General features: G+C 47.5%; 1 protein-coding gene across 1 annotated transcript in view; it reads right to left on the minus strand.

Annotated features, from left to right (window-relative positions):
- sorcs3a (sortilin related VPS10 domain containing receptor 3a) overlaps window positions 1-25,875 on the minus strand; it is a gene marked incomplete at both ends in the record, with an annotated part of 398,627 nt that overhangs the window by 194,141 nt on the left and 178,611 nt on the right. Inside the window, one exon of the mRNA XM_084317820.1 lies at window positions 1,068-1,214. Coding sequence (XP_084173946.1) covers window positions 1,068-1,214 — 147 coding nt within the window. The remainder of the gene's footprint in view (window positions 1-1,067; window positions 1,215-25,875) is intronic.

Below are 25,875 nucleotides of genomic sequence, written 5' to 3' on the forward strand. Positions count from 1 at the left end.
CACATATCTTCTTGCAGAATCATAGACATCTTCAGTTTGCTGAATGAAAACGAATCAGAGTTGGTGGGCAATATGTGGCAATATACCCTTGGGTGCATGGAATTATGGAAATATTTCTGCGCCACTCATTGCATCTGATTGGCCGGCTGTTAGGTAGACTGGTGTCAGGGGCCAATGGCTGATCGGGATTAAACATAATCTAGCTTTGAAGCGAAACGCTAACGATATATAACTGTCACATTTGGGCAATTTCAATACAGATATTGATGTTTTCAATAAGAGTGCGTGGCATTTACTATGCAATCTGTTTACATAATAGTAAAATAATAATAATAATAATAATAATAATAATAATAATAATAATAATAATAATAATAATAATAATAATAATAATAATAATAATAATAATAATAATAATAATAATAATAATAATAATAATAATAATAATAATAATAATAATAATAATAATAATACACTTTATTTGTATAGCAACTACAAAAGCAGCTCAAAGTGCTTTACAACAGAAAAAGACAGGCATAAAATTTGCACATAAAGTGCAGACAATTCCAATCGGCCACCTTGTTTATGGTTTGATTCAGTTTTAAAAATAGACAATAATAAAAATAATAATAAGATAGAATAGACAGTGTAAAATAGTGCAATCGTGCAGTGCAATCAAATAGTAGAATAGAATAGACATAAAATTAGCACATAAAGTGCAGACATATAAAATAACAGTTTTTTACAGTGCAATAAAATAGTCCTGGATTACTGTTTAACAGTTTAAAGTCATCTTTACCTTCTCTGTTTGGTATCCACAGTTTAAAACCTGACCCTCCTGTTTGATACCCACTTTGACCCTTCAAACCTCCCACTCAGGGCAAACCACCCTCTCGGGGCACAGTTCCCTTTCTCAGGGCGCAGTTCTAGGCCTGGGTCCCCTACAAAGTTTTAAAGCCTGACAGTCTTACATAGCAACATAATAGCTAAATAGAATCATTCCACATGTCATAACCCACATGTAAATAACAACTAGTATTAGCAAGCTAGCAATATTAATATCTTACCAGTATGCAGTGAATGTCATTCCCATCCAGATCAGTGGCCGGGGCCTGCAGTAACCTCCAGTCTCTGCCCTTATTATAGGTGATGTAGGTCTTCACCTGGTTGTCCTGCCTCTTGTTGGCAATCAGCATGCCTTTAATGCCTGCTACCTAAAGGATACAGACACATAACACCCAGCATGCCTTGAATGCCTGCTAAGGACAATTAGTGGGCCTTTTATGGTCGATACCTAAAGAGCAATGACACATAACACGCAGCGTTTAATGCTGGCTACCTATAGGACAATGATTCAACAATCACATTACATACTGTACATTACATCGCATAATAACACATAACATGCATGATTGATTCACATCTGAACCCTGAAATGCAAACGACTCTATTATAATGCTTTAGGCTGCACTTAATAGATGAGTTATGAGTTGCTGATATAAAGGCCACACGCTCGAATATTTTAATTATTTTTCATTGATGCTGAAAACTTCACAACAACACAAGCTCAATTAGTAACAAATACTCCATATTTCCCACAGTCTAGCGGACATCGCAACACAGTAACTCGCCTTTTCCTTTACTGCAAGTTTTCTTGTACCAGAGACGGCTAAGTCACAGGGAACGCAGACACTCTCCACCCGCCTCCACCCTCCTGTCCCCCTGCAGAACCTTCCAGATCAGCCGCCTCCACCCTCCTGTCCCCCTGCAGAACCTTCCAGAACAGCCGCCTCCACCCTCCTGTCCCCTTGCAGAACCTTCCAGAACAGCCACCTCCACCCTCCTGTCCCCCTGCAGAACCTTCCAGAACAGCCGCATCCACCCTCATGTCCCCCTGCAGAACCTTCCAGAACAGCCGCCGCCACCCTCCTGTCCCCCTGCAGGACCTTCCAGAACAGCCGCCTCCACCCTCCTGTCCCCCTGAAGAACCTTCCAGAACAGCCGCCTCCACCCTCCTGTCCCCATGCAGAACCTTCCAGAACAGCCGCCTCCACCCTCCTGTCCTGCAGAACCTTCCAGAACAGCCGCCTCCACCCTCCTGTCCCCATGCAGAACCTTCCAGAACAGCCGCCTCCACCCTCCTGTGCTGCAGAACTCTTCCTGAACAGCTGCCTCCACCCTCTTGTCCTGCAGAACCTTCCAGAACAACCGCCTCCACCCTCCTGTGCTGCAGAACTCTTCCTGAACAGCTGCCTCCACCCTCTTGTCCTGCAGAACCTTCCAGAACAGCCACGTCCACCCTCCTGTCCTGCAGAACCTTCCAGAACAACCGTGCTACTCACCCCTCAGGCATTAATCAATATGTATCCCTCAACTAGAGCCAAGTGTGATATGCGTTGGGGGGCAGGGAGTCCGATGACGGCCCGCCCTACATCAGATGGTTGCCACTGTGAAGGGCTCCAGTCGCATGCCTCTCCCTCCCCGAAGGGACCCATCTGTATAAGTGGCACTAATAGGCAGAGCATTTGACATCATCATAGAAACACGGCGGTCGGGATGGACACCGCTAACGAGGGTCCTCCCTCCCTCCTCTGACCAGATCTGTCAATCACCATGGTCATTATTCATCGCCTCAGACACCAATGGACGCATGGGCGCACACACACACACACGCACACGCGCACGCACACACACACACACACACACACACACACACACACACACACACACACACACACACACACACACACACACACACACACACACACACACACACACACACACACACACACACACACACACACACACACACACACACACACACATTCTGGAGGAGCAGAGGAGAGATCACTTTCTGCTCTGTACTGTAAACAAGTGAATACACAATTGATAGAGAGCCATGTCAAGGTGGATCAACTCCCATGAGAATCAGGGTGATATTAGATAATCACAGCTCAAGGTAACAAAAGAAGTTTGTGGAAACATAAACCATTGAGCCTTTGCCATGAGCTCCAACCTTCCCTGTCACATCGACAACACAGAGATAATACTAATATGGCCAGTCATTAATATCATAAATCATTTACGTATGGTGTATACAGCCTGGCATACACAAAAGTCAATGGTTCCCTTGTACACCGGTGCCATTCACTGCTGAAAACTACAGCAAATATACTCTTCAGGACTGAATGTGGCTTCACATCAATCTTGGAGAGACGGCGCATGAAAACGTTTACTTCTCCCAACCTCACCGTTTGACCACTGCCTGGGCTGTAGCCTTGGAGTCTGTGTAGCCAGCAGTGTGTACATGGACAGAATATTACTATTATAGCTTACTATGGACAGAATATTACCATTTTCCAATATGCATTAATGAAGGTTTCCGCAGTCTATTAAATATATGGACCCTCTGCTGAATCAGAGTTTCAGGGTTTAAGAGGCCTGGCAGGACATCATCCCAGCCACTGGCATTAATCAGATCATCCGCTGCTCCCTCTGCCCGGGTTCACTTCATATCCTCAATTACTCAATGGCAGCTATTTATAGCAACGTGACAGAGTCAACATTTAATTGTCAAACATACACATACTGTACAATGGCAGTGGAATGTTTCTCCTGCTAGCCTCCCCCTAGATAAAATAAACAAATAACCCTTTCAATAAAACTCAATAAACAATAGAACTCTTAATAACCTAAAAGTTAATAAAAGTGTGTGAAATGAAAGTCGGTTCTGGTACAGGGGGCTTTGTCGGGGAGCTGAGATGAGTGGGAATCAATTAGACTTAACTGTTGGATCGAAGTACCTGTCAACGATGTGTGCTGGAACAAAGCTAGAACCAGAGGAAGAGTCATTACTAAATAAATATCCCTCATTCAATTTGATTGACAATAAAAGTAATTCCATTTAGGTCGTAATTGTGCAATTTTCTTTGTGATGTCGCTGTGTTTGTCTTTCATGATCTTTGGAAGTGGAAGTGGAAATAAGATAATTGACGTGGAGGGGAGGGTGTGGAGACAATGCCTGCAGTTTAGGGAAGAGACAGGAATTCTAAGAGAAGGAAGAGAACGGCTTCTGCCGCTCCTCTGTGTCCCTCTTTGACTGGGAATTGTTTCTTCTCTCTGGAACACGGGGTATCTGAAGTAGATGTTTTTATCTGCGACCAGCAACTCTGTAGCTCACTCTGATGGTTGGTTGGTTGGTCCACAAAAGCGACCACAGTTTTTGCACTAGGATGCCAACACGTTCTCATCGGAAAACGTAAAATAAAGTACTAATCGACCACAGGAAAAAAAGGTACATATTGTAAGATGAGATGAAGAAATTCCTTTATTGATCCCCTTGGGGGAATTCAGGCGTCATAGCAGCATGTGGGAGGGGGCCGAGGGGGGGTACAGGTATGGGCAGGGTAATAGCAGAAAGACATAAATATAGGCAATACATTTTGATCTGAATATAAGAATATGAGAAACAAAATATGTACATAATACGTTATGTTCTGTTTCGTTAAGGGGCTCTGCTTGGCATCACCTACTGCACTCCCTCGCGTACGTGCACGCGTACTGAATAACATTCCACAAATATACCTTTAATACCAGTATTAGTCTGACCACACCCCTCATCAGCTTACCTTCATAAGCAGGTGTGTGGTCACCTGCTCTCCTCCTTCTCGCTTTCACCACAAGGAAGTGCCTTCGGTAGTACCCCACTTGACGTGTTTGTTAGTTGAAAAGAGTTGTGACTGGTTTACATTGTGCTTAATCTTTTCTTCTCTCACTTTGTTGTATAAGAAAAGGTTTGGGTCATAATGTATTCCGCGGAGAGTAGACCCGCTAGACCTACTCTTCACCACCGGTTCTCCATTCCCGCCTCCGTCGTGCGCTTCGGTGCTGGGCTGTTGCCACTCTCGTGGTTGCCGACCCAGCCCGGGAGACTGCCGGTGGATAGTTTTCCTCACCGACGAGCCGAGGGTTCGGTGCCGTCGCTCCGGCGATGGCCTGATCTCGACTCTGGTTCCTCTGGTTCTGGGGAATCGCCCGTTGGTGAACGGGGGGTTGTTTTGGAGCCAGAGGATTTGCGACGCAAACTTTTCGCGTCTGCTCGCTCGCGTCGCAAGATGGTGGCGTGCAGACGCGAACGGCCTGGGTTTGGGGAATTGCTGGAGACCAGCGAGGATGCGTCCGACTCTGGATTCTGATGGAAACTGAGGACTTCATGGAGGAGGCGGACGGATTCTTGTATGATGGTCCCGTGGAGGAGAGTATCCCTCCTCCGGAGACCCCGGAGGGGGGAGAAATGGCTCCATGGGGCGCCTTGTTCGAGGATGTCGAGGAACCACCTTGGCCTCATCAGCAGGATGCCCTACTGTCGGCCGCATCGGATTGTGGCTCCTTGACCCGTCGCAACCTGCTGTATGCGAGGGATGCGGGGTCGGTGGAGGAAGGTTCGCAGGGGGAACTGCGGGCCTTGTTTCCCGAGCTCATGGCGGTAGCCGCCACCGCAAACGGTGTGCCGCTACCGCTGCCATTGCCTGCACCTGTCCCTGATGACCTCATAGGCCATCCCTGGCAGCGTCCCCCAGTGAGAGGGGTGGACGTTGTCTACCCATTTTTCCCATCGATGGGGGCCTATGTTCGTCGGGGTCAGGCGGTGTCCAACATCATGGGACTAACTCCCGCCTACGTACCAGTTACGCGGGTGTCGGGGTTAGTCAAAGGTATGGGGGAGGGCGTGCCTCGGCTTGACAATCCGATGGCCGCGCTCCTCTGTCCGGATATGGTGTGGGAACCCCTATGCAAGCCGGTCCTCCAGGGGAAGTCGGCTAGGCGATTGGCTTATTGGGGTGACCAGTCATTTATCGCTGGTACACAATCGCTGGCTGCGGCGTCTAACATCGCCCACCTGGCTAGATTTGTATCGGGGATAATGACGGGCGGCACGGATCTGAACGAGGTAAAATGCGATCAGATCACCCAGGCTGCGGGAGCTGTCCTGCACCTTTCCCAGGTGCTGGCCATAGCCATGGGGAAAGTGCGCGCCCTGGCCACCCTGGGCCAGCGTCACCTTTGGCTGGAGCAGGCCCGTGTGCCAGAGAAGAAGAGAGCCCCTCTTCTGACGGCCGCCCTCTCCGACGCTGGCCTGTTCGGGAAGGCCCTGCAATTGATGACCTCAACATGCAGAGAAATGGCAGAGGAGAGATCCGTCCTTCAACCCCATTTTCCGCCTCCCGTCCTTGCCGGTGGGGGCAGAAGGCTTCCGCGACGTCGAGCTGTCTCCGTCGCCGCTACCACTGCCTCCGCCGCCGCTGCTGGCCCTGCCAAGAGGGCCAGGGGACGAAACGGCGCTTCGGCCACCGCCGGCCCATCCCAGACCGGAGGAGACGGTAGGGAACGTCGTGTCCAGCAGACTGTAACCTACCGTCCCTCCGGGGCTCCCCGGGGTGGCAAGACTCGAGCGGCGCGAGGTGGCAGACGCCGTTAGGAGTGACTTTTTCCCCTCTGTGTCCCCTCCCCTACACCCTTCCCGGCCCCTCTGTGATATTGTGCCTTACACTTTATTAGTTTAATAAAAAAAGTTCCCCGACATAAGGGGGACTGTGTTTGGCCGAACAAACTGTGTGTTTCTTCATACAAATCATATGGTGGGGTTGTGTATATATGAATCTACCCTGTTTACGTTGGGGGGTGAGTTGTGTTGTGTTACGAGGTTAAGCAAGGTCTGCAACTTACACTCGGTAATAGGTTCTATTTAGCTTGATGCTCCACATGCAATTAGAACTGGTGTTATTCCATTGCTTTAACTAAGTATATGTGTTTTCACAATGCTGTGTTGTTAGTTGCAGTAATGCTCGTACGCACACTTTTCACGGCCTAGCCGTTACTCTCGTTCGGCGTTCTTTCCTATGTATGACATAGGCAACGGGTATGGGATTCACGCACAGGCGACTTGTGTTTTGTTGTAAACCCTTTTACACTTTTTGTGGGTAGCAGGCATTGTATTAGCTTATGCTATGCATTGCTTTCTACCGGAGGTTTTTCAAGATGGCTACGGTTGTGTTTCTGTGTGTAGGGATAAAGGGTGTGTTTTCGGGAGGGGGTGTCGAATAAACCCCTCCTTTTTCCCACTTGATTGGTTTAGAGGATTTTTGATCTTTTCTGCTGAGCCAGTCAGGGCCAAGCCAGTGCTTGACAGGGGGGGGGGGGGGGGGAGGGGTATTCTACCGACTCCTGTTATGACAGGATCCGGTGGGTTTTTCCCCGCCCGTTGTAGCGTTGTTGCTATGGCGACGCCTTCCATGAGCTGGTGTCTTAAAGATGTCGAGGTTGGGCGCAGGGCTTACAGGCCTGCTGCGCCCGGTTTATGTGTCAAACTTGAGTCTATTGGTCACGTGTCTCACAGTTTACATATATTTTTTCTTGACCGTAGTCTCATGTGGGAAGGTGTTTCTGGGAGAGTCTGGTCTTACACTCTGATTAAAAGGAGTGACTGGATTAAAATCATGTGAAAAACAGGGTTTTTACTCCCAGCTGTGCAGTTGGGTCATACGGGTGATGCCTTTTCTTTATTTTTATAAAGAGTTGAATGTGTCTTGATGGATTGGAAATGAGGGTCCCTGATGGAAACAAGACTAACGTCTTTCTCAGGTCTGCCTCCCCTTATCTTTTTGTGTGTATTCCTGTACTGCAGTCTGTTGGGTAAATTTTCATTCATTCATTCATGGAGTTGATTGCATCTCGCCCCTCTTGTCGTTTCCCTGGGCGTCTTGGGGATTCAATATGGTGGTCTAAACGGCCTATTGTTGATGTGGGTATGTCCAAACGCACACATAGTGCTGGCTCAGGATGTGCTTTTGGGCCATTTGCTGACTGGCACGCCTTGTTTGCTTGGGTGAAACAGCGTTTTTATGGAGCAATTGGGATGGGGGTTTTTCCTCTTCCGACATCCTGTGTGTTGTCGATGGGTTCCCGTTCATGTCAGGGGATGATGACGGAATGGGTCTGGACATATGGGGAAGGGTCTCACGCCCTAGGGGTGGGCCACCGGACGCGGTTCATACCGACACGTCTGGGTGGCGCCTTCTTTTTTGTGTTGGGATCAAACGCGCATATCTGCCCCTTCTCCTGGGGTTGGCAGGTCGGCGTGATTAGGGCACGGGACTGGTTCTGGTCGCGCTGGTCCAGGTCAGTTGCACCCGTTGTCCGCTGGGGATGCAGATCTGCTGTTCTGGTACCCTGAGGGACTTGGGGTTTTTTCAGGGGGAAAAATGCTAGGTCGATCCGGGTGTCACAGGGTTGAGCGTTATGGGACCCTTGTTGGGTGCGTTGTATTCTAATGGCTTACGGCCGTGCCGACCTGTACACGTCCGATCTCGTCGGATCTCGGCCGCTGTACGGGTTGGTCTTGGTTGGTACTTGGTTGGGTGACCTCCTGGGAATACCGAGTGCGGGGTGCTGGGGCTGGTCTTCCATTTTTACGCTCTTCTCTTGCGTTTTGGCGCTGAGGAGCCTGTTGGGTGGTTTTAACCTCCTCGGGGACCCTGTGCTCCCCGAATCACCGGGCCCGGTCCGGGGTGATGCTCGTTGACCCGTAGGCCCGGGATAGCCCTGTTGGGAACCGGAACGCTGGCTGCGGCGGTGCCGCATGTGTGTTTCAGGGTTTCTTTCCTGAGGGGTTATGGGACCAACCATTGCATGGGGTGATGCCTGGGTGGTTGGTTCTCTGGTGTGTTGCTGCAGTGTCAACTCCCGGTTCTCCGGTTGAGGGTGCCCCTGCACGTTCATGACGTCTGCCGATCGTATAGGCTTTTTCTGTGGGCAGCTGTCAGGGGCCGAGTGGTCTACGGATCCCACTTCTGACGTGCTGTTTGAAAGCTTGGTTATGCGACAACGCCAGCATACGCCCCTTCCGCCGGAGCGGCTGTTTCAGCTGTCCTTTCTGGCGCCTGCCTCGTCCACAGTTTCCAGGCTTGGGTTGACAGCCTGTTGCCTGGTCTTTTTCCCCGGTGCACTGCCTGCTTCCGTTGGTTAACTCTTGTGTGTTATGACCATGCTGTCTGCCTGTTGCAGGGCTTGTGTTCCAGGCGGTGTGCTGTTGGGGAGGACAGGGCCCGCTCGGCTGAGGGGCCTTTTGTCCGAATACGCTGGCGATGTGGGGGGCGGGGTCACTAGGTGCCCCCCTGGTGGGGTCTTGATGCTGGCATCATGGACTTCTCCGGGCCCCCATTCCAGGGAGTCCTTTTGGTGGGTCTGGGTCTTCCTTCGCGCTCCGCTGCTACGGCCTTGCCACGGGGTTGGGTTTGCCCTTGACCCCGTGATTCTGGGGGCAGTGACGAGGTTGTTCCTACGTTCGTTCCCGGGTGGCATGCGGGTTGTGCGTGGGTGTAGTCGTGGGGTCAAGCCACGGTCTGCTCACCCTGTGCGTTGGGTTGCTTGAGTGCCTCTTCGCACGGTCGGGTCCGTCGCCCTCCCGTGAGGCCCCTAATAGGGGGGATGCCCTCCATTAGGGGGGGTCGGGGGGGCTCGGCCCTCCCTGTTCTGATGGTTGTGGGGGGCTGTCAGCGGGGTGTATTTGTCAGCCAGCGGCTCCGCTTGGCCTCCCTTGTGCAGTAGGTGATGCCAAGCAGAGCCCCTTAACGAAACAGAACGTTAGGTTATGGCTATAACCAAGTTCTGTTAGTTAGGGGCGACGCTTGGCATCAGACGGCCGCTGCAGCCCTTGACCTCACCTTGTGGTGAAAGCTTGGGAAGGAGGAGAGCAGGTGACCACACACCTGCTTATGAAGGTAAGCTGATGAGGGGTGTGGTCAGACTAATACTGGTATTAAAGGTATATTTGTGGAATGTTATTCAGTACGCGTGCACGTACGCGAGGGAGTGCAGTAGGTGATGCCAAGCGTCGCCCCTAACTAACAGAACTTGGTTATAGCCATAACCTAACGTTATAACCAGTAATATATTTACGTATTGTATCGGCAGAGTTACAAGAGTAAGAGTTTGGGGAAGTTAAAGGAAGACAACAAGAGTTTGGGGAAGTTAAAGGAAGACAACAAGAGTTTGGGGAAGTTAAAGGAAGACAACAAGAGTTTGGGGAAGTTAAAGGAAGACAACAAGATTTTGTGGAAGTTAAAGGAAGACAACAAGAGTTTGTGGAAGTTAAAGGAAGACAACAATAGTTTGGGGAAGTTAAAGGAAGACAACAAGAGTTTGGGGAAGTTAAAGGAAGACAACAAGAGTGTGGGGAGGTTAAAGGAAGACAACAAGAGTGTGAGGAGGTTAACCTCTTAAGCCCTAGACAAATTTTCTGAAAAACCGCTTAAAAATACATACCTAGTAATGTATGTAAAGTAAATGGAAGATTGTTCCACTTCCACAAGGCCATTTGCATGTTCTTGGTATCTAGGGACATCTATGGATGTCAGGGAATTTATTCCCAGTGTCAGAAATATTGTGTCTGTTACTAAATTGTAATGAACAAAAAGAGAATATCAATTATATTTTTTCATATTTGATGGTGAATAACACCATGCTAAAAATTACCAGACATGAATATTTGCTACTGGGTTCATTCAACACCTTCTTGAGATAATGTGTACAAAAAATCTAAGCAAAGATTGCTACAAGGTTCATTTGCATGTTCTACAGATTTGCATGTTCTACAGATCTCAGAGAATGTATTCCCAGTGTCAGAAATATTGTGTGTTACTAGGCTTGGGTAAATTGTGATGAACTTTTTTCTTCATTTTTTCATCTTTGATGGTGAATAACACCATGCTAAAAATGACCAGACATGAGAAATTGCCACTGAGCTCATTCAGCACCTTCTTGACATCACGTGTACAAAAAATGTGAGCTGGGAAGTGTATTTATTTTTTTATTCGAAAGCCCACCGAAAGCCCATGGGTCTCTTCTCTCAAAAGACTACACTCAAGTTAGGTTGCGTCAAATCCTCGCGTCTATAAGCGCCTTTTTTCGGCTCGATGCCCTGAGATTTCTATAAACTCATATTTCACTAATAACACTTAAAATCGTTGGTAAACAATCGTAGTGCTGGGTTAGGCTCTGTACTCTTGGCTACATTTGAAAAAATATGGAACATTAATTCATACATTATGTAGAGATGGCGTGATATCAATCTCGTATCGGGATTGATATCATGGCTTAAGAGGTTAAAGGAAGACAACAAGAGTGTGTGGAGGTTAGAGGAAGACAACACCCGTGGAGGAAATGCCAAAAAGGGGAAATGCAAAGATGGATTTGAATGATGAAATTGGCCCAAACGAAGCCACAGGCTCAACCAGGGGAGACGTGAAGAGGATTCGTTAAAATACTGCCAGGTAATCTGAGAGTTATGTTTTCCTCTCTCTACCAGCCAGGTCCAGATGAAGAAGGGGCCCATACACATAAACATTACTTTCACAATCTCCATACATGCACTCAACATACGATTGACATCTTCTAGGATTGACCTTTACCCTTACACACTAAACTGCATGTGCCAGCCGCACACTCACAGAAAGAACAAGCACATATGAGATGCACATACATAGACATTTAGCATCTGTTCTTCATATGATCCAAAAAACAGACACACTGAAGAGTGCACGTGCAAAGTACAACGTGCACGACAATACACACAAGAAGCATTCCTAGGAGACCCTAAGGAATATCCTATACAAAGTTTATAACCGGCATTGTACAGATATTCTGTTCATTGAGAGACTCCCTGATGCATCAGCTAGTAATTCTTTGACTGAAGAAACATTGTACTATCGTATCATTGATATTGCAATATTCTCAGTAAAACCTGGTAAAGAAACCTTTTAGTTTGAACATTCATTTCAACCTCAACCCATTATAACCAGTGTTTTCTAATCAAAGTTAAGTGGTATATTCCACCACAGACGCCAGCGAGGCTGCTCACAACAACGGACAGCAACAGCGACCTGCTCTGGGATATGGCGTCATTCCACTCAGAGCTAATTCGGTTACTGGCCGGCCTCTTTACCTCCAGGCCATCCCGCCTCAGGAGCCTCTTCCAGATGACCATACAGGGGGGCCTTTGCTGAAGGTTGTTGTTTACATTGAAGGTTAATTTGCACACTTTGTCACTGTTAGTATCATAAAGGGTTGCAGCCTGTTTTGTTCTAGGGCAGCTGCATGAGCTGCTACAATGGGGCTCTATGAAGAAACCATGACACTCCCCTGAGTCCCCAGTTGTTTCAAACGAAAACGGCTGGATGTCATTTAGCCAAACCAGCATGGCTGTGAGTGTGAGTCTTTCACCTTTTACATATCTAGCGTTTGGCATGGATTGATTGTTTAGATCGCTAGCATGGCTAACAAATGCAAATAGCCTACTGTATATAGTAATATTCCCCGTTTGTTCTGACCAGGATTACGTTCCTTTTTGCCTCCTTGATGCGTGTGCACACTGAGTCTGATGTGGACAAGAACCCGTCTATCAGGCTTGCATTAAGCAAACAACTGACAACGTACTGTTTTTCTTCCTTGATTCTGTATTGTGTTATTGAATACTCTAAGGGGATGACAAGTGGCCACACTGACAAATGTTATATATTGTAACAAATACAGGAATATTTAGGGACGGATTCTATTTAAATAACTTTTTATTTAATTTACAAAGCCGTATCCCCTTAAATGATCAAATTAATCTAACTACTAGGGGTGTGTGGGGACATCATTATCTCTATCTGTATTTGGATAGAAGACTGGAAGTGGGCGTGGTTTAAATACCAGATTTTGCAAAAATAATTGTACAATTATTGCACAATACAACATGGGAAAAGATGTAATCAAATTAACAAATTAACCTTAGATTAAAGTCATGTAAAATCAGGGCGGTCGGGTGGTGTAGCGGAGATTGTGCTCGTCACCAATGCATTGCCTGCGGCTTGGGCCGATCGTCATACTAACTTGTTTGACTGAGTTAGCAGGAGGGTGGTAATCTGGCGTTGTGGACAGCAATGCCTACAGGTCAGGTCTGGGCGCCTGCTCAGCGAAAGGCAGAAAGTGGTGAAGGCAGCGTGACCTCCCACGCGTTACACTTCACCAATGAGAGTCCTCGATGCCAGGTGAAAAGAGAACCGCTGGCTGTCTCCGCATGTGTCGGAGGAAGCATGTGGTAGACTTCAGGGTTCCCTTGTACCGACCAGTAGGGGGAACATGCGCAGGTAGGGGAGGGGGGAATTGGCATAACGACTAAATTGGGATGGGAGAAAAAACAGAGAAAATCAGGCAGAGAAAAAGAGGACTAAAAAAAAAAGTCATGTAAAATCAGACAAATGTATTTTCCAAGCTAATATTAATAATAAATGCAAATGTTGCACCTTCAAAGCATAACATTTATTGGTAATTAATTATGAATATATATATATATATATATATATATATATATATATATATATATATATATATATATATATATATATATATATATATATATATATATATATATATATATATATATATATATATATATATATATATATATATATCAGTGGCGGCTCTGCCACTAGGGGCGCACGGGCGCCGCCCCACCTGCTGTTAAATCAGAGAAGAAGAAAATAAAACGTTTTAGTTTTTTGTTTTATAGCCCTATACATAATATAAACATGTTTAAAATGAATAATATTTACTCATTTTAAGTATGTTTGTATTTCCAATGCACAATATAACGTTATTATCTAAAATAAAAAACACTCGTTTTCCTGAGCAGGAAGTGACGTTTTCTTTTTATTTTTTTATTTTTTCGTATTTCTCGGCCCGGGCTAGACGCGATAGCGCTCTGAGTGCGCGTCACAGTTTGATCGCTGTATCCGTCACAGCCAATCAGTGCATAACGCGTTGTGCATTGAAATATGACTATTATGTTGGAATCCGGGCGCGATTTGAAGCGGTCTAGCCAGTAGCGTCAAGAATTTCTGTAGCCGCATTTCGCGGAGACGCTCTCTGATTGGCCGACGCCAGTATTTTTTTCCGTAGCAGAATTTCACAGAGACGATCTCTGATTGGCCGAATCCAATTTCTAATGTTCCAATTCTAGCTTATTCCTAGGTTGGTCCGTTGGTGGTAGAGATAGTTGTGTTGTTGTGAGATGCAGGCAGCTGTTTGTCTTAGAGCGTGCCGTGACTGCAAGTTCTTTAGACTGTTAAGCTTAGGCACTCTTTCAAAGTTGGTTAAGGTTAGAGTTTGTCTTAGAGCATGGCGATAGAACGCCAGGTAGTTTGCAGTCTGTTCGAGCGGAAATGGACAAAGGAATGAAGTACTTGTGTTGTGTGGTGCTGCTAACTGCTAACAAGCTAACACTTGGCTAACAAGTTATATGGCGGATGCAGTCTGGACACAGTGGACAGTGGTCTGGAATACATCAACAGTGGATTATACACTACTTTATCAAGGCAAGCCCTCCTGCCCTGGACGTGTCAACTAAACAGTGAGTCTCTCTCTCTCTCTCTCTCTCTCTCTCTCTCTCTCTCTCTCGCTTTTGGATTGAAAATACGTGGATTATGGCTTGTTCAATATCGTCTATGTTTGAATGAATGAATGAATGAGAACTTTATTAACAGATTGCAGAATGGGTACAATACAGTACGGCTCAATACACACAATTGTTAAGGGGATGCAGACCAGAGAAAGACGTTTGTCTTGTTTACATCAGGGTCCCAGATTTTCGATTCATATCGATAGTTTAATAGCTAGCCTTGGCTCGTTTAACAATATGCAAAATATGTGTACAGCCCTGTACTCATACTGAAGTTATTCTTGGTATATAATAGGTCTGATTGTGTAACGAATCGATTCCACGTCGCGCTGTGTGTGAGAGAGAGAAGGAGAGAGGGAGAGATCTGCATGTGTTTGGAGACGGAGCGAGTTTTGTTTCTAACTTTTCTATTTATATATTCAAGTTCAAGTTCAAGTTCTTTAATAGTTGTCATACAGAAGTACAGAATACTTTCATACAAAATGCTTCTTACTGTTACGCTCCAGAGACTGTGCTAGACAAGATAGTATCAAATAACATAATAACATAATATAGCATGAATTTAGAAGAAGAAAAGGAAGAAAATGAGGTCACAGTGTTCGGTATAGACATATGTACAATGTTCTGAGTTACCATATAATATACAATACACAATACTATGCAGTGTACTAATGTACAGTACTATCTAGTGCAAAGCAGAAATGGGATGAGGTACAATTTTAGGTACAATTTACAGTAAGGTGTACGAGTTGTAGTGCAATCCTTCATCCATAAATATAAAGTGTGGGGAGTGGGTGCTACAGTGTGTTTGTTTAAAGTGGGTGTGTGCTATAAGTGTGTGGAGTGGGTGCTACAGTGTGTTTGTTTAAAGTGAGTGTGTGCGTGTGGATGTGTGTGCTATGTGCGTTTGGTGGTTGTTGTTGTGTAGTGTTCATTCATTGTTCGTTTAGCAGCCTGATGGCCTGGGGATAGAAGCTTCTTCTGAGTCTTTCTGTGCTCGCCTTGAGACTCCTGTATCGCTTGCCTGACCGCAGCAGTTCAAAGAGGCAGTTGTTCGGGTGACTGGAGTCTTTAATGATTCTCTTAGCCTTGCCCTTGCAACGCTTGTAGTAAATGTTCTGGAGGGTGGGGAGCCCCCCTCCAATTGTGCGTTCGGCTGAACGTGTCACTCTTTGTAGTCTGCTTTGGTCTTGTGCAGTGCTATTCCCAAACCAGGAGGTGATGTTGCCGGTCAAGATGCTCTCTATTGTACATGAGTAGAAGTTCTTAAGGATCTTCTGGCTGACTTGGAACTTCCTTAGGCGCCTGAGGAAGTAGAGGCGTTGTCGTGCCTTCTTCACAACACTGTTAATGTGTGTGGTCCATGTCAAGTCCTCGGATATGTAGGCTCCGAGGTACTTAAAGCTGTTGACTCTCTCAACCGGTGCCCCGTCGATGCTGAGGGGGCTGTAGTCCTTGACCCCCGACCTCCTGAAGTCCACAATCATCTCCTTTGTTTTGCTGACGTTCAGGGAGAGGCTGTTTTCCTGGCACCATCCCGCCAGGACCTTGACCTCTTCCAGGTAGGCCCTCTCGTCGTTGGCAGAGATCAGGCCCACCACCACTGTGTCGTCAGCAAATTTGACGATTGTATTGCTACTCCGCTGAGCCACACAGTCGTGTGTGTACAGGGAGTAGAGGAGGGGACTCAGAACACAGCCCTGGGGGGCCCCTATGTTGAGGGTGATGGATGAGGAGGTGCTGTTGCCTGCTCTCACCTCAAGTGTTTCAAGTTGTGAATTAGACTATACTTTATTTGACTGGTTGTGTGTTGTTGTAGTAACAGCTGAGCGACTCGTTCATAAGAGCCGATTCTTTGCCGTGAGCGTGAGTCGAATCGCTCACGTCTTGCCATGAGTCGGTTGCGTGGTACTGTACATGTTTGCAAAATGTTTGGTATAGCGCCCCTAGTGGCGAAGCATCCACGAGCCGCTACTGATATATATATATATATTAGAGCTGGGCCGCTAACGTTAACGTATCGCGCAATAATATAATTGACGCAGTTAATCGAGAGAGTTTTTTTTTTTATTTTTTTTTTAACCTTTATTTACACAGGGTAGGTTCGCTGAGCACAGATGCTCTTTTTCAGGAATGCCCTGCTTCACATTCACAGTTCCATTCACACCTGAGAGCTGCCCAGTACAACCACAGTTGACACCATTGGCCACTGAGCAACTCCACTGGAGCAGTTGATTTGCATTGGCAGGGTTTGTCCCTGTCTGGCACCCAATGGGAAAAATATTATAGGCACTATAAGTAGACACCGCTACATAAAACAAGCTGGTCTGCCTGAGTGACTGGTGGAAGAAGGAGAAATAGAGATTGGACTGATTGAATCAAGCCATGTCACATAGTTCAAGTTTGAAATGCTTCTTTCTGTTTTGCTCCTGAGAGTGTGCTAGATACTGTGCTGTACTGGTAATATTATTTATTTGTGTTAACTTCTGAATAAAACAACTTATTAAACACAAGTACATCTTATTGAACATTATTTTGATATTTCATTACCAATTATCATAGCAAAACAGCTTTTTCAAACAGTCTGTAATGCATTTTGGCAAACGGGAGATGGGCTCATGGTGTAACAGAATTACATAACATAATTAACTTTCTTGCCTGTTTCATTATTATTATAATTTATTTTTCACACAGCCTGTAGATAATTACGAGCCAAATAACCATTTTTAGTGCTCCTCCCTCCCCATCAACCTGGACCCCCTGCAATTTGCATACCGCCCCAACACGTCCACGGAGGACGCCATAGCCCATGTGCTGCACACAGCAGCATCACACCTGGACAAGAGGAAGGGGAACTATGTGAGAATGCTATTCATCGACTACAGCTCGGCATTCAATACCATAGTCCCCTCCAAACTCATAGCCAAGCTCAGGGACCTGGGCTTGAACTATGACCTCTGCCAGTGGGTCTTGGACTTCCTGACAGGCAGACCCCAGGTGGTGAGAGCAGGCAACTGCACCTCCTCATCCATCACCCTCAACATAGGGGCCCCCCAGGGCTGTGTTCTGAGTCCCCTCCTCTACTCCCTGTACACACACGACTGTATGGTTCAGCAGAGTAACAACACAATCATCAAATTTGCTGACGACACAGTAGTTGTGCAGCTTTACTCCCGCTGCTGGGGTGAAGGGATGGACAGTGTAACTGAGGGGTACAATTCCCTGACTGTATTGTTAGATATGATACTTACTACCACTACCTCTTGTACTTTAGACTCTGGCCACCCAGTACTAGGTATAAATAATTATGATAAACACTCCCACCTGATGAAACGGATCCAACACAAATGTACCAAGTCGAAAGTCTGCGTTTAATAATAATACATAGCAAAAGGTATGTACAACGATCACTTAATTACATTTATGATTTGAAATAGTATGCACTTTTATGGCAAATGAGTATTCGTAGGTAGATCAATATCGAATGTCCAATCTCTGATTGCGCAGGAAGCAAATATACAACCTGGAATATTTAGGGAACAATAGCAATGATACTTGAATGATTATATAGCTGGATACACTAGGGGAAGATTCCGACTGCTTGTAGGACAGCTGGAGGGGGGGGGTAGAGTCTGGCTGTATCCCGTCTGGCCGAGGGTATCCTGGGAGAGCCCACAGTCGTGCGACCCGGTGCCCAGCGATCCTCGATCCACAGATGAAAGCAGTTGGACTCTCTGTGGCCGGCGTCCTCCGGTCCACGATGGAGAGACGTGAGGCGACCTCGTTGTGTAGAGCGTCTTCTCACCTGTCGTCCTCTCCGCGGGGGGTATTTCCAACACACCGCAGTGTTGGCCTTTATCCATAGAATAATCAAAGTACTCAAAGCATAATCCAAGCCGGGGAAGGCTCGCCGTCGTCGGTAGAATAATCCAATATACAGGTCCACTCGCTCTTTGGCCTGGAGCTCCTCGGGTGCAGCTTCACGTGGGGTCAACCACCCTGGATAAGCGTCCAGCTGATGCCCGAAACGATGGGGGTGCTGATTACTATAGAACTGTTACCGCACGAGGCACTACATATGAATAGACTATTATTAGCTTAATAGAATACGTCCAACTCGACGATATAGTGCCAAATATGACTATTCAAATATGAATATACACGATGTCTTTATTTCTTTATTTCTTTATTTCTTTATTTCAGATCCCCATTAGTCACTGCCTCAGCAGCGACTATTCTTCCTGGGGTCTGGATCCAAACATATAAAATTAAACAAGAATAATCAATAAACAACATAAAAACAAAACAAATATCAATAAAACACCAATAAAATATACAAACAATTATAGAACATTAAACCAATTAAAATCAGACATACAACCAAATATGTATGCCACATTTTCTAATATAGAACAAAAACAAATATCAATAAAACAACAAATATCAATAAAACAACAAAGACAACAAAGACAACAATAACAAATATCAATAAAACAACAAATATCAATAAAACAACAAAGACATCTCAGAGCAAACTAAAAAGTGCTCAAAAACAGCACAACATTCCATACACTCATACTCTAAAGGCCTCTGCATGCTACAGAAACTTCAAAGCAACTTCAACACAACATCGACAAAGCAACGGTGTTGCAGACACATTACCTTTATGCTTCTGCAAAATCAACGCGCAGCCTATGATGCAACAAAATGTACCCCGGATGTGCGGCTCGAGCGCGCCCAGCCCGCCTGAATACTTTGGGCAGCCGAAGGTGCGCACTCTAGCAATTACAAACGGATTTCCCTTCTCAACCATACATCGTTAGTATAATAATAGCCCTGTTTATGTTTGTTTTCGCTTGTGTTCTTGTATATAGTGTAATATAGTTATATCGCCACATCAACCCAGTCCATCCCCATTGTTTCCCCAATCTCCTTCCACGGATTCATCGTCATAATGCTATCCTTGTAGTCTTTAGACCCGCTATTATATAAATGTTTGTACTTTCGGACCTCCTCTGCAATACGTTCCTGCATTTGATTCATTTTAAACAAACAATTAAACAAGTGTAATGAAACAATACACTAGCTATCGAGCTCCTGTCAGAAAGTTTTCTTTTGGTCTCGAGCTCCTGTCAGAAAGTTTTCTTTTGGTCTCGAGCCAGGAAAACACTAGAAGTGACAGACAGCCCCGCCCCCATTCACTACCAACCAATCACTGCTACGCAATACCAACGCAACGGGTCTTTAGATTAGATTTTGGAGACAGGTACGCAACGTCCTCGCAACACAGTCTACAAGACTGTCTGCAACAAGCGCGCTGAAATCGCGCCGATGTTGTGTTGAAGTTGCTTTGAATTTGCTGTAGCATGTAGAGGCCTTAATACTCATAACCACTAGACAAACACATTCCAAAACAACACATAACCCAACACAAGAACCCATTCATTAGACACAGATTAGACCTAACCAAAATCAACCTCTTTCTGCATTACAGCCACTCGTAGTCTCCTCTTGAATCCCACCTTACTGGTAATTGAAACCAAATATTGTGGAAGTCTATTCCAGTAGGACATTGCCCTGTACATTACAGTTTTCTTTAAGGCTTCAGTTCTGGGTCTCGGCAGGGCGAACCGACCCTTCAAGGCTTGTCTAGTGCCATAGCCATGACCATCACTAATAAGCACCAGCTGCAAAAAGAGGCACACAGGTTTATGCAAAGTATAAATATTTCTCATAAACAAAATAAGACTACACACTAGTCTCTCATTGACTCTCATCCATGACAGTTCCTTGTGCATTTTCTCAACACTGTTTCTAATTGAGCTATGCAATGCAAGTATTGCAGCTCTATTTTGAGTAAGCTGTATTTTATTTAAATCTTGTTTGGATGCATTTGACCAGATTTGATGCATTTGATCTCAATGCCGATACTGGGCCGAATTGGCCTTACTGCCCACACGTGGTTCGCGGGGATGCTTTTGCGTCTGTCACTCTGTTGGAGGGTAAGGAACTGGACTAAAAGAAAGCTCTACTTTAATAGCGCAGTATATATACGCACTATGAACAAATAGTACCATTAGTGGTGCGGTAGACATATTCCTACGCGGAACTAGGACTTGTCCATACATGTTGAGCGGTACGATTGAACCTGGTCTGAGGGGTATGGCGACCTGGCACCAAGGTCTCGTCCAATGGTAGAATGGAGACTATTATGGGATGTTCAGTAGACTAGAAGGGATATTCAATGCATATTGTACAAGGAATATACACGGGATATCAGGGGATATACAAATACAATTAAATATATATAAATAAATATATATATTCGGTTTAATCTGATCCTTCAGAACAGCCGCCCCCTAATTGGTCCCAACCCAATTAGTTAAGCAGAGACAGATTAACCGCACTGTCTACCACTCAAGGGTTCGCTGTAAGGGTCAGTCAACTCACAAAGTCATAGGGTCATGGTCATCATCGATTGTGTCTGGGAGTCGGGGCAGTTCTATGAGCCTCGCCACAGGACGGGTGTAAATGCGCCCCTGGACGAGTACTTCAGCTGCTCGGACCTTGCCATCGGCACCGGTGATCACTTTGCTTACGCGGCCAGCCGGCCACATAGCTCTGGGTAGTGACTGGTCAATAATCATGACGACTGTTCCTTCCGTCAAATTGTCTCTCTCTTTTACCCACTTCTGGCGGGTCTGTAGAGACGGTAGGTAGTGCAGTAGGAAACTGCTCCAAAACTTGTCGGCTAATACTTGGCTGTACCTCCACATTCGTCGGCCGTTCGCTTCTTCAGGCCGGTACATTGTCTGGGGTAACGCGGGATCTAGCCGCCCCATCAGGAGGGTGTTGGGGGTGACTGGGTCGACATCTGCTACATCACTGGAGACGTAACCGAGGGGCTTTGAGTTCAATACTCCCTCAATCTCCGTGAGGACTGTCATTAGGACTTCTTCCGCCACAGTCTGGGCCCCAAGTACTGCGTACAGGGCTGTCTTTATAGAACGTACTTCTCGTTCCCAAGTTCCACCGAAGTGGGGTGCGTTTGGGGGGTTGAATTGGAAGTCAATCTGGGCTGGAGCGAGGTGGGTCTTAAGTTCTGGGCCCATAGCTTGGAAGCTCTCCCTCAGCTCTCTTTCTCCGCCTTTGAAGTTTGTCCCGTGATCGGACAATAATGTAGACGGTTTTTCTTTCCGTGATGTGAATCTTCGGAAGGCCATAAGGAATGAGTCTGCGCTCATGGTCGGAAGGAGCTCGATATGTATCGCTCTGGTGGTCATGCATTTGAATACAATACCCCACCGCTTCTCGGTGCCTCTTCCTTTCTTTATGTGCAGCGGGCCAAAACAGTCCATGCCTGTTGAGTGGAATGGCTTGTCGCCGAGTCGGAGGCGACATGGAGGTAGGTCAGCCATCCGTGGTATGCTGGGCTGCGCGCGCCACTTTCGGCAGTCTAGACAGGTTCGCTGGAAGCGTCGCACCGCCTCTCTTCCTTGAAGTATCCAGTAACGACGTCTGATTTCCGCGAAGACTCTCTCTGCTCCTGCGTGGTGTACATCCTCGTCGTATTTCTTTATAATCAGCTCTGTGACCTTGTGTCGGCTGTTCAATACGATCGGGTACTTAATGTCATCCGGTAAATTGGGGGCTCTCCGCAGGCGACCACCCACTCTGATGAGGGTATGTGTGTCACTCTCGGGGGCCAGATGAATCAATCTGCTGTCTGATGGGACGGGCTTTCCTCCCTGTAGACAGTCTAGTTCATCGGGGAACGAGTCTCTCTGGGCTCATTGCAGTAGAAGCAGTTCTGCTTCCTCGTAGTCAGCTGCTGACATATCAGCGGGGGACTTAATCTCTGGGTGGTGCCGCAGGAATGTCCGTTGCTGCGCACTCTCTATGGTAATGCAATCGTCTATGTTGGGGTCTGCGGAGACAACAGTGCTCAATCCACAGAACATGGGTTTCTTATTCTCAGCCTCCTCGTCACTTGCTTCCCTCAAGGTGGGCGTGGGCCAATCTCCTTCCGGGAGCTTGAGGAATGCTGGTCCGTCACTGTAGATGTTATGACGGGTTAAGTCATCTAGGGACATTCCCCGGGTGATGACATCAGCTGGGTTGTGTTTTGTATCAACATAGCGCCAGTTTGCTTCTCCGGTTAACTCTCCGGTTAACTCTTGAATCTCAGTGACTCTGACTCCCACGAAGACTTTGTATTTGCATGAATCCGATTTGATCCAGGCGAGTACTGTCGTGGAATCTGACCACAGGATTGTTCTATGCACCGGAATGGTGAGCTCACGTTGGATGAGCGTGGCTAGATGCGCTCCTGCGAGGGCTGCGCAGAGCTCTAGACGTGGGATAGACTGTTGCTTGCGTGGGGCTATTCTCGAGCGGGCGAGGATGAATGCTGTGTAGATCTCTCCCCCCTCTTCTTGGGCCCGCAAGTAGGCTACTGATCCGTAGGCGACCTCGGAGGCGTCACTGAAGACGTGTAAATCCATTTTACATGTCTCTGGCCTCACCGTGGGTGGGAAGTAGCTTCGGCGTATATTAACGCCTGGGAGTGAGTGGAGTTCCATCTCCCACTCTCTCCAGGTGGATCTAAGGTGTGCGGGAATGGGGTCGTCCCAGCCCTGGTCCTTGTCCCACAATGCTCGTACAATCATCTTTGCCCTGGTGGTGTACGGTAGTATACATCCTAACGGGTCATATTGTCGGGCGAGTGTTCTGTACACACTCCGTCTGGTGGTCGGTATTGCCGTCGACCTTCCCTGCTCCGTGGTCAGGGGTTTGTGTCTATAGTGGAGCGAATCTGTTTTGAAGCGCCACACTAGTCCTAGTGTCATCTCTTGGGCTTCTCCTGGGATTGTGGCCATCCAGGTCTCGCTGCTCGCTGCCTTGTCCTCGGAGGAGAGGCTGCGCAGTACGTGCGGATCGCTGCTGGCCCACTGCCTGAGATCAAAGCCACCTTTGATCAGAGAGGCGCGGAGTTTAAGTAGGAGAGCCTCGGCTTCTTCCTGGGTCGAAACGCTTTGTAGACAGTTATCTACGTAGAAGCTGTTCTTCACACTGTGTCGGACCTCTTCGTCCGCTGCTGGGTCCTCTGCGACATGTCTCTGTAGTGCAAATGTAGCACAGCATGGGCTGCATGTAGTTCCGAAAGGGAGGACTTCCCATTGGTAGATGGCTGGCCTCTCTCTCCATAGGAACCGCAACAGGGGCTTGTCCTCCTCTACTAATCTCACCTGCAGGAACATCCCTTTGATATCCCCGCTGATAGCCACCTTGTCCTGGCGGAAGCGGAGTAGTACGCCTAGTAGGGAGGGGCCGAGTGTAGGACCGGGCAATAGCTCTTTATTCAGATTTTGGGATCCGATCTGGTAGCTGCAGTTAAACACGATGCGGTCTTTGCCGTTGTGATGAACCTTGTGGTGGGGCACGTACCACGATTCAGTCGTCTGGTCGGCCTCTTTAATGTCAATCTTTGTGACGTGTCCCGCTGTGATGAGCTTCTCAATCTCAGCGCGGTATACACTTTCTTGGGCGGGGTCCTTGGCTAAGCGCCGCTCTGTGTTTAGTAGGTACCGCTCTGTGGCGTCTTTCCTTGCGTGAAAGGTAGGCATCCCTTCCAGCCGCAGGAGTGGCGTGGCGTATCTCAACACGCCGCTGACTGGGACTCTCTTTGTTCCCGTCTCGAGGAGGTTAATGGCGTAGATGTCGTCTTTAGAGCGAATGTCTTTCTTTTCGTTCTTAAAGGGCATTTGTTCTAAGGTCCATAGCCTCTCTACATGCTGCAGGAGTGCGGTGTCTCCCTCTGTGACTCGGGAGTGGAGACAGCTAGTGGCTGTGGTTCGGTTGAGAGATTTGGCGAGTGGGCCTTGGAGAGTCCATCCTAGGCGGGTCTCGACTGCTGCAGGACAGCCTCTGGGTCCGGTATGAACCCGGTCTATCGGGACAATGAGGTCTGCATGGTCGGAGCCTATCAACAGTGTCGGGGTAGCACCGTCTATGAGTGGGATCGGTAGCTTGCGTAGATGTACATATTTCTCCATCAGCTTGGCTACGGGGTATGTGTACCGCGACAGTCCTATTTCTTGGCTGGTGAAAGCGTCTGTAATCCTGTACCGTCGCTCGGGCTGGCCGCTTGCTGCGATAGAGAATGAGACATTCTCGCCCTTTATCGTTTTCAAATCTCTTCTTATTGTCCGAATTGTCATTTGGTTTTCGCTCCCCCGCAGCCCTAGCTGGGCCGCAGCGGACGCGAGCAGAAGGGTCTTCTCTGACCCGTCATCAAGGACGGCGTAAGTGTCCATGACTTTATTCTGGTAGCTCAATGTCACACGGACTACCTTTAAGAGCACTCTGGCTCCGCTGCTGCTGGCGGGGTCGATGTACATGACGCTTGCTTTGCTGCTTGATGGTGCGGGTGGAGGCCGCCGTCTGTTACTGTCGTGGAGTATGTCCAGATGGGCTCCATCGCACCGACTGCACTTTTTCTTTAAGCGGCATTCGGCTGCCATGTGTGATCGCGCACAGCGAAAACAGCGTCTGTTGGACTTTATCCATTGACTCGCTTCCTCCGCATTCATCTTGGGGAATGAGTCACATTGTGACAGCCAGTGTTCTTTCTCACAGTAGGGGCACACTATCTTCCACTTCTCCTTTCTTGAGGGGGTACTGTGGCTCCTACTGCTTGGCACTGACTCCGATTGGTGCATGACAGTCACCGATCTTCTTCCATCATTTAGTCTCCTGGTTCCTTCTCTGGAGCCAGGGGTGCTCCGTCCGAATGTATCTAGCCGTAAGCTGCTGACTTCTCTCGCCAGGAAGTCGGCTAGATCGAGGAGGTTCGGTTCGGGGCCATTAGGGTCTCGGTGGTCTCTCTGCCGCCTAAAGCGCTCCTGTCGGGCGGGCGGTAGCTTCTCCAAGATCCTCTCTACATTTGAGTTGGCGTATAGTTCATGCCTACCCTTTTCCCTCTGCGCTCCCAGCATCCCTACCAGGGACTGCACTCTGATGGACAGGTCGTCCAGTGCTCGATTGTCTGTTGCTGGGGGTAGGCGGTCGATGTGCCTGATCTCCTGGATCACGTAATCCCATATACGTCCATATCTCTGGTCCAACGCTACCAGCGCTGCGGTGTATGGGGTCGTGGAAGTGGCGTAGGCGAGCGCTATGTTGTGCGCGCGGGGTACCTTTAAATGCTTCAGTAGTATCGCGTATTTATGGCGTTCATCAATGACATCCACCAACATTGTCTCCAGACACATGCGGAGCTCCGTATACTGGGCCCGGTTCTCCTGGGTGAAGTCTGGTACCATAGGTGTGCCAATGTATGACGCGGATTGTTGATACATCGGCGAGCGTTGGGGGAG

This window comes from Notolepis coatsorum (genome assembly GCF_963971535.1).
Source record: "Notolepis coatsorum genome assembly, chromosome: 7".
Taxonomy (NCBI): Eukaryota; Metazoa; Chordata; class Actinopteri; order Aulopiformes; family Paralepididae; genus Notolepis; species Notolepis coatsorum.